The sequence below is a fragment of the Argentina silus genome, assembly GCF_951799395.1.
Source record: "Argentina silus genome assembly, chromosome: 7".
NCBI lineage: Eukaryota > Metazoa > Chordata > Actinopteri > Argentiniformes > Argentinidae > Argentina > Argentina silus.
Window position 1 is genome coordinate 2,464,509 of NC_139661.1, and position 12,923 is coordinate 2,477,431.

The 12,923-nt window shown below is 43.0% G+C and overlaps 1 protein-coding gene and 1 pseudogene across 2 annotated transcripts; one reads left to right on the top strand and one right to left on the bottom strand.

The window, feature by feature from the left end:
• On the top strand, positions 1-2,255 carry LOC310806952 (monocarboxylate transporter 12-like; annotated as a pseudogene). The gene is made up of 4 exons: positions 1-218; positions 433-576; positions 1,126-1,833; positions 2,086-2,255. The product of its transcript is annotated as a monocarboxylate transporter 12-like (transcript).
• Positions 2,256-5,627: 3,372 nt separating this feature from the next.
• LOC310806953 (glycine dehydrogenase (decarboxylating), mitochondrial-like) lies at positions 5,628-10,575 on the bottom strand (the record flags this gene model as incomplete). The annotated part of the gene is made up of 12 exons (XM_083673234.1): positions 10,539-10,575; positions 9,922-10,064; positions 9,735-9,810; positions 8,611-8,736; positions 8,367-8,516; positions 7,580-7,692; positions 7,309-7,450; positions 6,882-6,993; positions 6,629-6,724; positions 6,335-6,507; positions 6,014-6,094; positions 5,628-5,768 (listed from the first exon to the last, which is right to left on the bottom strand). The coding sequence occupies exons 1-12, from the start codon at positions 10,566-10,568 to the stop codon at positions 5,628-5,630; spliced, it is 1,383 nt and encodes a 460-aa protein (XP_083529360.1). The 5' UTR covers positions 10,569-10,575.
• Between the last annotated feature and the right edge of the window lie 2,348 nt (positions 10,576-12,923).

The following is a 12,923-nucleotide window of genomic DNA, read 5'->3' on the forward strand; positions in this document are numbered from 1 at the left end:
ATGCAGAGCCCCAGTATGAAGGCCTGTCAGACTGGTCCCCCTGATGGGGGCTATGGCTGGATGGTGGTCACTTCTACCTTCTTCATCATGGGTCTCACTGCTTGCTGTCCAAAAGAACTTTGGCCTCTTCTTCCTGGAGATCCAAAACCACTTTGGAGTCTTCACCAGCACCACATCATGGGTCACCTCCACCACTCTCGCCATATTTCACTTAGGAGGTCATTAAGGAGACTCGTTACCATAACACTTCATTTGTCTATTTCTATGAATACAGTAATATTATATTATATCTATCGATATATATATATATATACAGCTCGAAATGCATTGTGTGAAGTGTACAGTATCATCATAGTATTTTGTTAGAGTTTCCTGGTTAGAGAAATCTATCTCCCAAAAACGACTGTTTTTTTCTGGTTGTGCTCTCCTCAGCCCAAGTGGCCAATGCCCTGAGCATCCAGTGTAGTCACAGAGCGGTCATTGTGGTGGGAGGGCTGCTTGCTGCCTCTGGGATGATCCTGGCATCTTTGGACCTCAGTCTGCCCTGGATGTACCTCAGCATGGGTGTGCTGCAAGGTAGGCCTCTGGATGTACCTCAGCCTGGGTGTGCCGTAAGGTCGTCTCTTGAAGTGAAGCTCAATCAAATATTCAAAAAAGACAAGGGAAACATACTTTACTGAATTTTATACAGAGGATCTACAGCAGTGGAGTTCAGAAGTTACCAAACAGAGTTAAAGAATTGTTTTCAGTAACCAATCACATGATAACCACCAGCATTTATTACCAACAGTCCATAAAACTGACCAATACAATCATCAAAACCATCAGTTACAATAAAACAAGGAAAACACCTCCAACCCACAGGGTAGCTATCAGCTTCCACAAATTAGTCCTTGCTGGTTAATCCTGGTGTGCGACCTTTTGACCCTGTTCATTATGTACTGCAGAATTTAAAATGAAAAGAGTAATGATTGGACTGATTCCTCTTGCAGTATGATCAACATTACGGGGCGGTTTCCCAGAAACAGATTATAGGCCATGTCCTAGACAAAATCACACTAACAATTAATTAAATCTTATGATCAGGCGTGCCATAATTTAAAGATTTATCCCTCTTTTTTCCAGGTGTGGGGATAGCCTTTTGCTGGATACCAGCCAACAGCATGGTGAGCCACTATTTCCAGAAATGGCTGCCTATAGCCTATGCCATAGCCATCACAGGAGAGTGTGTCTTTGCCATGATTTTCAGTCCTCTCTTCCAGTGGCTCATCGAGGCCTACACGTGGCAGGGTGCTCTGCTCATCATCGGAGGCCTCCAGCTCAACCTCTGTGTCTGTGGCGCACTCATGAGACCTCTAGAGTCCCCCTTCCAGAGCCAAACACTGTGTACAGACAATCTGGACAGTACAGCTGCTGTCCCCACACCAAAGAAGAAGCTGAGCTTCCAGTGGTCATTGCTAAAGAAGCCCGAACTGCTGCTCTACATCCTGTTTGGTATCTTTGCTGCTGCAGGCTTCTTCATCCCCCCTATCTTCCTGGTTCCCTATGCCAACAGCCTGGGCATGCCGCCTTACAGGGCCGCCTCTATCCTGTCTGTGCTGGCATTTGCTGACCTGGGGGGTCAGCTGGTCTGTGGTTGGCTGGCCAACATGAGGCTGGTGAGGACCTTGCGACTGCTGATGATGGTGGTGGTCATGCTGGGGTTGGTTCTGCTGCTGCTGCCCCTGGGTCAGAACTATTGGGATGTCCTGGTCTTCTCCTCGCTGTACGGCTTCCTGTTCGGCTGTGTCGTGTCCATCCACATCACGTCCATCGTAGACATCTTGGTCATTAGTTTATAGTTTCCTTTCTCCATTTACATGAATTTAAAGTCACAAGACATTGGCCTTCATCTGCACAGTTCTTTCACATCAACAAAGAGGAGAGGAGTGGCAGATGTTTTGGGTATTTTACCTGCATGTCTGCATGCATTTGCACCTTGAATTGTGTTTCTAAGTACTTCAGTACCAGTGAAGGGCTACTTGTTGATTCATCTTGGGCAGCTGTTGAATGTGTGGTCTGACGTTTCTACACCTCTTGGTGCAGGTTGGCTGGTTGACTGGGCCCATGACTACAGTGCAGGCTTCTACCTGTCTGGATCCTGTCTCATCCTGTCTGGTGTATTCGTGGTGCTGGTCGACCGCCTCATCCAGAGGAGAAAGGCAGCCCCCAGTGAGACTACAGACCTGTCTTCTGATCCGGACTCCAGCGTATAAGAAGGGTGAGAAGCAAGGCGACTTCTTGAATGAGAGCAACAGCAAATCTTGTCCCTCTAGCCAGAGGCTATTGCATAACTACAAACATACAAATATGTCTGAACAAAATGGATGTTCAGTTGTACAAGAACAAGTTGTTTAAGATCCCTTATAATGCCTGTCACTGTATAATTGGTTCGTTCACTAATTTGCCTAGATTCTCAGCTCATACAATGCCCTGCATAAGTAATGGGACAGTGAAGCATTTTTTCTTATTTTGGCTACACTCCAAAAGCTTGGATTTGAAATAAAACAATTACTTTGAGGTTAAAGTAGAGATTCTCTGCTTTTATTTAATGGTATTTGCGTACATATTTGTTTCACCATTCAGAAATTACAACACTTTTTATGCATAGTCCCCCTGTTTTAGGGTACCCAAAAGTGATGCAATACATTTATCAAATGTCCAAATTAAGCACTCATGTTCACAAATATTTGCACGCAACAACTGCCTGAAGTCTGCGACTCACTGACCCCACCAGATGCTGGGTATCTTCTCTGGTGATGCTCTGCCAAGCCTGTACTGCAGCCATCTTCAGTTGTTTGATTTGAGGTATTTTTGCCTAAAATCTTATCATCAGGAAATGAAATGGATGTTAAATTGGATTTAAATCTGAAGAGTGACTTGGCTAGTCAAGAACTTTACACTTTTTGGCCCTGAAAAACTATCCAGTTGCTCTGGCAGTATGTTTTGGGTCATTGGTAGTCTATGACACATGCACGCCTACCGCCTGGAGAGTTTTCCTGATCAGTGCGACAGTTGTTTTGGGGTTTTTCTTAAATATGTTAAGCATTCTTCTGTCATCAACTGTGGAAGTCTGCCTTGGCCTACCAACCCGTTTGCGATTGCTGAGGTCACCAGTGCTTTTTTTTCTTTTGAATGATGTTCCAAACTGTTGATTTTGGCAAGCCTAAGGTTTTGCCTATGTTTCTGACAGTTTATTTTTTTATTTTTCAGCCTAATAAAGGCTTCCTTGACTTGCATTGACACTGTTTTGACACATTACTTTTGGGTACCTTGAAATAGGAAGACTATGCATAAAGCGTGTTGTAATTTCTGAATGGTGAAACCAATATTTACATAAATACCATCAAATAAAAGTTGAGAATCTCTACTTTAACCTCACAGTAAATCCAATTTCAAATCCAAATTTTGCTTCAACAAATGCTTCACTGTCCAGTTACTTACGCACTGTACCTGTGGAAAGTTTTCCAGTTGTTGTTGAGTTGTTTTAATCAAAGTAAAGGTCATTTTTGGCTCTTTTTTATCCATAGAGGTACATGTATGTTTGATCCTTCACTCTATATCGTGTTACGGGGTAATAGGATTGGTCCATCTTCTAAATGTTATTTTTGAACGTAAGTCCCCTGTGCCTTAACTCATCAGGTAATTGCACAATTTGGACAATCTAGAGCTGGAATTGTGGCTCAACACCAGGGTTGCCATGTCCAAGGTCGCGGGTGAAAATGTTTTGGTCGCGGGGTTCGGGTTTTTGGGTTACTTCTAAATTGCACGCAGCCGCCAGGGCATTTTTCTTTTTCATTGTGACCTGCTGCTGCTGCTGACTATGAGACAGTGAGGCAGGCTGTTGATGAGTGAGTGAGTGGGGAGGGAAGGGAGGGAAGGGAGGGGGAGTTGGAGGGTGTGTGTGTGTGTGTTGAGAGAGTACAGGACTCTCACAATTTGTGTGTGTGTGTGTGTGTGTGTCTAAGACTGTATTAACACTGTATTAACCAGCTGTGTATTGAGGGACTGAACATGTAACAACAAACTAACAGCACTGGCTACAAACTTGATGATCTTGTTTGGTTTGTTCATTCTATCTGCCCCCGGGTCCTTGAATTTTTTTAATGAAATAAAAAAGCACACTGTTTAGGCTTTTTGATTTCTATACTTCAGTTGAAAATTAGATCATTTTAACATTGTGTAACATTTCAAAAATGTTTTCTGATGTGTGATGAACAAATTACAAAGGGACAAATGCAGAGAACAAAGTAAAGCAGTTGTATGTATATTGTCATTATGAGACACATGGATAAATGTGGCAACTCCACTCCAAATTCAGTGCGTGCAAAAAGTCTCACCAACTGAGGCTTAACTACCTATTAAGTATTTTGAGAAATGTGACTAATGATCTTAAAAGCATTTATTGACACTCTTCAAAACATCACTACTCTGCATAGAAAGCAGGCAGAGGCTGTGCACACTACCAGTGGAGAGTTTACCACCAGCATTCCAGGAACAGGATCTCCATGCCAGGGATGTGTAACATAAACCAAGGGTAATGACGGGGTTTGCATGTTATGCAACTCAAAACATGGTAAAGCTTCTTACATAAGTCTGAAGGTTACAGTACGGTCATGTGACCGTAACTTCTAGAGATTGAGCTACAAATCATGTTTTCATAGTCATAAACCATCACACGAAATTGGCCACCTGAGTCAAAGTTCAATAGTATCACCTGGGATTATCGATGTTAATGGTTGGAGGGAACTTCCCTTTTGCTCTCATGTCATATCAGTGAGCAGATCAAGGAGGACATTTATTATTTGAACAGGGATACTTTTAAGGCCAATTACTTTAGATAAAGGCTTTTATGTCAGTGTTGAACACAAAGTCATGGTAACTGTAATACTCACTTTCAGTCTCAGAATAAATAATACAGTGTAGCCTTGAAATATGTTGTACGGTGATAACAGGTAACTCAATGTCCATATGTATACTATTAAGAGTTCAAGATAGTGTACACAATAAGCCCTGTGTCATGTGAGAAGGAGGGAGGGAAGAAAGCGGGGAGAGAGAGAGCTGATATTAGGCTCCTCTAGGTGGCAGCATAGAATGTGATAAAGCCAAGGATCATTTCAAAACTCCTTAACAGGGAACAGAAAAATCAGTCAAGATCCAGACAAAATGTTTAATATATCTATTTGTCTAAAACGTTGAAAACAAATCATTATAAGATAATTAAAAAAAACACTTTAACCATAAAAATGAACATCTTAACATTACGTCTAGAGTCAGTGATTAGACCACCAAGTGTCAAAATACACATTTTCATAGACAGAAAAAAGCAAATATTAACAAAAACCCTACACAAGTTTAAAACTACGCATGTCAGCCCAGTGTGGTATTTCTGAGAAGAAAACAGCATGAAGGGAGAGTCAAGGCAACTATTTGTACAACAAATAAGAGAGTTGAGGCACCAAGGGCATACAGTATTATGGAAATACAGTCAAAAGAAAACATTTTGATGTACGATACACAACTCTTATTGGGTTTTCAGAATTTGGAAGTGTGATGCCGTGGCTCGTGTCAAGGGAAGGACATCACTGTCATGAGGAAGCTCTGTTCTCCTCGTAGGGAGACTCGTACACATCCATGGGGGGGCAGGTGCACACCAGGTGCTGGTCACCGTAGATGTCGTCGATCCTGGAGATGCTCGGCCAGAACTTGTTCTCGGGCCTCACGAATGGCTGGAAGTTGTGAAGGACAAGGCAGTGTCAAAAATGTGAGTTTACCATGCACAGAGAGTGCAGTGAGAGTAAAAATAAAATGTATATCCTTTAAATCTAAGACTAGAAACAATTTGTATAAATATTGGGACAGGGAGAGTTGAAAGATATGTGTACATCAAAACGTGAACATAGAAGAGTGAACTAAAGTGTATGATGTTTGTTTGAGTGTGTGATTTTGCCAGTGGGGTCAGGAGGATACTCACCAGGGGGAAAGCTGCGCACTCCCTGGAGTAGGGTCTGTCCCAGGTGGAGGAGGAGATGCACGCCAGGGAGTGAGGGGCCATCTGTGGCGCGCACACACACACAAACACACACACACACACACACACACACACGGACATCATACGGCAGCCCTGGCTACATTTAGCACCTCTCCCTACACCGAGCGGTTCTAACACACACATTGTCCCTGACATAAATTCATACTCAAGAACCCAAGGTTTACCAGGAGCCTCAACTGCAGTGTGTATTGTAACACGCACAGTGTCGGCAACATCTCACTATGAGTCACGCCTTTCACGTACCTTCAGTGGGTTGATGCGAGAGTCCATCCTGCCTTCCTCAATGTCGGCTATTTCCTGTCTGATTCCCATCAGAGCGTCGCAGAAGCGGTCCATCTCAGCCTTGTCCTCAGACTCAGTGGGCTCGATCATCAGGGTTCCAGACACGGGCCATGACATGGTGGGGGCATGGAAACCTGGTCAGAGTGAGACACAGAGGGGTGCCTCATGGTTAGGGGAGGATACAGAACACAGTTCATTTAAAAAAATAAAATAATCTGTATACTATTCAGTCATGAAAACTGCACTTCAGCTCACCATAATCCTGCAGCCTCTTCGCCACATCCACCGCTTCAATGTTGGCGGTTTTCTTGAACGGCCTCACATCCAGAATGAACTCATGAGCCACAAAACCTGTGGAAGGGAACAATCTGCGGTCATCAAACTGCTGTGAGTCATAGAAATCTACACTTGCTAGTAGGAGCTTTAGCACTCAGCTAAAGTTAGCGAACACAGTTAGCGTACACAGACCATGGATATGGGCCAAATATGAATGTCACCCCTCACTCACCTTTCCTGCCCTTGAAGAGGACCTTGTAGTGGTTCTCCAGTCGCTTGGCCATGTAGTTGGCATTGAGGATGGCCACCTCTGTGGCATGGACCAGCCCCTTGGCTCCCATCATCTAGACAACAGTAGGGCTCAATATTAACTCATCTACTGCCTCAGTTTGAGAGCATTCCAAGACACACATCAACAGAGACCTCAAAAGATTTACACAGAGATCACACAAGTATATGGGGTATGAACATTGACTTATTTTGTTAACATTTGACTGACTATAGATCTTTGATTACTGTTATTTGGGGGTCATCTGTAAAGAACTTTTAGAATCTTGATAAACTGTTTCAATATAGATACATTTTCATCATTATCATGATTATCATCATCATCACCATCCAAACTCTATTAGAGTGGACCTCAGGATAGCTGAACTGACCTTGATGTAGGCCCAGGAGATGGGCAGGATGGCACTGGACCCCCAGGGGGCAGCACTGATGGTGCCCAGGGAGCTGCTGGAGTTGACTAACTGCATGCTGACCACTGGGTGGGTGGGCAGGAACAGGGCAAGGTGCTCCTTCCTGTTTGAGGCACACAATAACATTTACACACTAACAATCACATTGAGGTTTAGGTCATGTTTGGCTCTCATACACTTTAGTGACAGGTCTCCTGAATATTGAAGGGGCACGGTCATCACCATCACTTACACTCCGATAGGTCCCATCCCTGGCCCTCCGCCCCCATGGGGAATGCAGAAGGTCTTGTGCAGGTTCAAGTGAGACACGTCAGAGCCGTAATCACCTGGGCGACACAGGCCCACCTGTAGAGAGCAGAGAAGGAAGATGGAGAGGAAAAAGATGATCAGAAGGTGATAGGGGGCTTCCGCAAAGTTCCTGCCATCAACAGAAGAGGTCGCTGCTCTGCTGGTGCTGATCACAATGCATGCGTGTGATAAGAATGTGGCTAATCTGGAAGGCAAAGTCTTCCCCTCCTAAAGTTCACTCTCCTTATGTTAGATTCGATAGACTGTAAAAGGTTACCATCGGTCGGGGAGGGACACTTTAGGACGATTTAATCGCAAGAGAGGAATTACAGGGGGCAGGGTCTGTAGACCGTTGGCTGCTGGTGGAAGGAGGTCTAAGGTAATTACTTTTGTTACACACTTGAATTCAAAGGTCACTCTTCTTCCCCTCATACTTCTATGAAACTGTACAGAGACCCTCTTGTGTTCTTTCAACTAGCTGCCTGTAATACAACTGAAAATAGAAAATATCTTGTACATTTTTTATACTCAGTGCAGTCTAAATAGAACCAAATGTTGATACTGTAGGTCTTAAAACCATTCAGGATTTGAAATAGAGTGCATCCCTATGGACTTAAAAAGTATTGATTCAGTTAACTGGATAGTGAGCAATAAATACCTACAGTATCATAGTATGCAGCAAAGGGGACAGACAAACTTTACTTTACATGAAAGGTGATTGTTCTCCTCACCTGGGCGTTCATATTGGCACCGTCCAGATAGACCTGACCACCGTTCTGGTGAATGAGGTCACACACGTCCCCGATGCCCTCTTCAAACACACCGTTGGTGGAGGGGTATGTGATCATCATGGCTGCCAAGTTAGCCTTGTGCTTGTCCACCTGAGAGAAGGACAATGGAGGAGAATGTGAGCTCACTTGATGAGCTCACTGATAAAATTACAGAGGATACTCTCAGACTCAAACCAGGTCTTACCAGTGCCTTGAGGTGTGCCAGGTCAATGTTGCCATCCTTGTCCACCTCTACCACCTGAACCTTCATGCCAGCCATCTGGGCACTGGCTGGGTTGGTGCCATGGGCTGACTTAGGGATGAGACAAACCTGGGCAAAGGGAAATATCAGGAATTGTTAGGGACAGACCATCACAAAGCAGAGCAGAGATAGAGATAGAGCAGTTACGACTGAGCAAGTCAACTACAGTATAACAGTAAGACATGCCCTAAACTCAATGCATGATTTAGTTGCAAGTCATACATTGATTTTTACATTTTGCAATGTTGTTTGTCACACAAGGACACAGGGGCACCAAGACCTGTGTGTTAGGTAACGTTTACTTATCCCTAACAGGGAAAAAATATGGCCCAGTTACCCTATCAGTTTCTCCAATGGCTCACTGTTCCCATAGTCTTAAAATCACCTAATATGGAATCTTGAAATCAAGTAACCTTCAGAATGACGATGCTGTCCTTTATTTGCAGGACTCGTAGTTTGGACCTTGACCGTTTCAAGAGCTCACACCACTATCTAAGATATGCTTATAAAAGGGAGTTGCTAATAAGCAAAAGCGAAATTACAAAACCAGAAAGATAATTACAAGCCGTCTTATCTCATTCATGTCCTCGTTTTCTGTTATATTCTGTAAAGGCCCTTAAGCCACAATGTGACACTTTTAAAACAGCTCCTCCATAAGTATTTAAAACATAACTGTCTACTTCAAAATCAAGCAGGTCTAATCTACACAGAGTGGCTGGCATAAATCTTCATTTATGTTGACTGCACTTTGTACTGATAATCATTGTTGGAAAGTCATACATTTGCTATTAATTAAAATAGCTAGCTGTTCACTATGAAATTGCTGATTAGAGCAATAACTCAGACCAGTGATTAAGTAATCATATTATGGAATTGCACTCCCCCCTATGTTGTTTTCATATCTGAACAGAGGTCCATTCATTTGGGTTTAAGGCCTGTAGAATTCTTCAAAAGGATATACAGTACCAGTGTTTACACAACAGATAAATGAATATGGATAGTTCTGAATTCCGGGGTAAACTATCCTTTTGGACAAATCACGGGACCTTCTACGGGACCATACTTACTGTTCTATGGGGCTCTCCTTTTGAATTCAGATAGGCTTTGATGGCAGCTAGGCCAGCGTACTCTCCCTGTGCACCACTGAAAGACAAGGTCAATAGACTGTTCATGTACCAGGCAGGCACATACTCCTGTCTCAGTAGATTAAAACGTGCACCATTCAAAGGTCAGAGCTGAGAGGAGAGGTCTCACCTGTTGGGCTGGAAGGAGATCTTGTCGTAGCCCGTCACCTCACAGAGGTCCCTCTCCAGCTGCTTGAAGAGCTGCTGATAGCCCTGTGCCTGGTCCAGGGGCACAAAGGGGTGGAGGTTGGCAAACTCATTCCAGGTGATGGGCTAGAGAGAGAGAGAGGGGAAGAAGGGAGAAAAGAGGAAAGGAATGAAAGAAGTGAGAGAGATCATCCTGGTGGTTACTCCCTTTACTGCTGAAATGAAAATTCGGTATATTTTATTTTTTACTGGATTTAATGTTATTACTGTTAATGTTTATATTTTAGCAATTATCCTTATTACATTCTATTGTTGTTGTTGTTGATGTTGATTGATGTTGTAGAGCTGCTCTGCCTCAGGGATTTCATTCCATTGTATACTTGTATTCAATGTAATGGCAAATAAACAAGACTTAACATGGTACCCAAAGGATTGGATAGATTGTGCAAGTACATAGCATGTACACAGCAACACCATAAAATGACAGCTCAAGCATACGCCTCCATCATGAATCTAAAGAGCACCTTTTCTTTTAACTGAGAGAAATAAGGACAAACATGAAGGATCAATAAGCGGGAGAAAGGAGGGTCACCAACTCACCATGAGCTCTGAAGAACTATTCAGCTTCATGGTGCAGGAACCCTGAAAATCAAAAGAAGATGTTTTATTGCATTGTGTGGTAGCGGGATTATCTTTAAGTAGCTTGCTGGGTTTGGCCATTTTCAGAAAAAAAGGAATATACACAACTCTGTTATGCTCCCATGGTGATTTATTCAAACGCACAAAACAGACTCCATTTACATGAATTTAAAGTCACAAGACATTGGCCTTCATCTGCACAGTTCTTTCACATCAACAAAGAGGAGAGGAGTTGATTTAAGATTATTGAGATGCGTCCATTGAGTAAATGTAAATCCATTAGATTATATATCTATTTTAGTGTGGATATACGTCTTGGCAGATGTTTTGGGTATTTTACCTGCATGTCTGCATGCATTTGCACCTTGAATTGTGTTTCTAAGTACTTCAGTACCAGTGAAGGGCTACTTGTTGATTCATCTTGGGCAGCTGTTGAATGTGTGGTCTGACGTTTCTACACCTCTTGGTGCAGGTTGGCTGGTTGACTGGGCCCATGACTACAGTGCAGGCTTCTACCTGTCTGGATCCTGTCTCATCCTGTCTGGTGTATTCGTGGTGCTGGTCGACCGCCTCATCCAGAGGAGAAAGGCAGCCCCCAGTGAGACTACAGACCTGTCTTCTGATCCGGACTCCAGCGTATAAGAAGGGTGAGAAGCAAGGCGACTTCTTGAATGAGAGCAACAGCAAATCTTGTCCCTCTAGCCAGAGGCTATTGCATAACTACAAACATACAAATATGTCTGAACAAAATGGATGTTCAGTTGTACAAGAACAAGTTGTTTAAGATCCCTTATAATGCCTGTCACTGTATAATTGGTTCGTTCACTAATTTGCCTAGATTCTCAGCTCATACAATGCCCTGCATAAGTAATGGGACAGTGAAGCATTTTTTCTTATTTTGGCTACACTCCAAAAGTTTGGATTTGAAATAAAACAATTACTTTGAGGTTAAAGTAGAGATTCTCTGCTTTTATTTAATGGTATTTGCGTACATATTTGTTTCACCATTCAGAAATTACAACACTTTTTATGCATAGTCCCCCTGTTTTAGGGTACCCAAAAGTGATGCAATACATTTATCAAATGTCCAAATTAAGCACTCATGTTCACAAATATTTGCACGCAACAACTGCCTGAAGTCTGCGACTCACTGACCCCACCAGATGCTGGGTATCTTCTCTGGTGATGCTCTGCCAAGCCTGTACTGCAGCCATCTTCAGTTGTTTGATTTGAGGTATTTTTGCCTAAAATCTTATCATCAGGAAATGAAATGGATGTTAAATTGGATTTAAATCTGAAGAGTGACTTGGCTAGTCAAGAACTTTACACTTTTTGGCCCTGAAAAACTATCCAGTTGCTCTGGCAGTATGTTTTGGGTCATTGGTAGTCTATGACACATGCACGCCTACCGCCTGGAGAGTTTTCCTGATCAGTGCGACAGTTGTTTTGGGGTTTTTCTTAAATATGTTAAGCATTCTTCTGTCATCAACTGTGGAAGTCTGCCTTGGCCTACCAACCCGTTTGCGATTGCTGAGGTCACCAGTTTTGAATGATGTTCCAAACTGTTGATTTTGGCAAGCCTAAGGTTTTGCCTATGTTTCTGACAGTTTCTTTTTTTATTTTTCAGCCTAATAAAGGCTTCCTTGACTTGCATTGACACTGTTTTGACACATTACTTTTGGGTACCTTGAAATAGGAAGACTATGCATAAAGCGTGTTGTAATTTCTGAATGGTGAAACCAATATTTACATAAATACCATCAAATAAAAGTTGAGAATCTCTACTTTAACCTCACAGTAAATCCAATTTCAAATCCAAATTTTGCTTCAACAAATGCTTCACTGTCCAGTTACTTACGCACTGTACCTGTGGAAAGTTTTCCAGTTGTTGTTGAGTTGTTTTAATCAAAGTAAAGGTCATTTTTGGCTCTTTTTTATCCATAGAGGTACATGTATGTTTGATCCTTCACTCTATATCGTGTTACGGGGTAATAGGATTGGTCCATCTTCTAAATGTTATTTTTGAACGTAAGTCCCCTGTGCCTTAACTCATCAGGTAATTGCACAATTTGGACAATCTAGAGCTGGAATTGTGGCTCAACACCAGGGTTGCCATGTCCAAGGTCGCGGGTGAAAATGTTTTGGTCGCGGGGTTCGGGTTTTTGGGTTACTTCTAAATTGCACGCAGCCGCCAGGGCATTTTTCTTTTTCATTGTGACCTGCTGCTGCTGCTGACTATGAGACAGTGAGGCAGGCTGTTGATGAGTGAGTGAGTGGGGAGGGAAGGGAGGGAAGGGAGGGGGAGTTGGAGGGTGTGTGTGTGTGTGTTGAGAGAGTACAGGACTC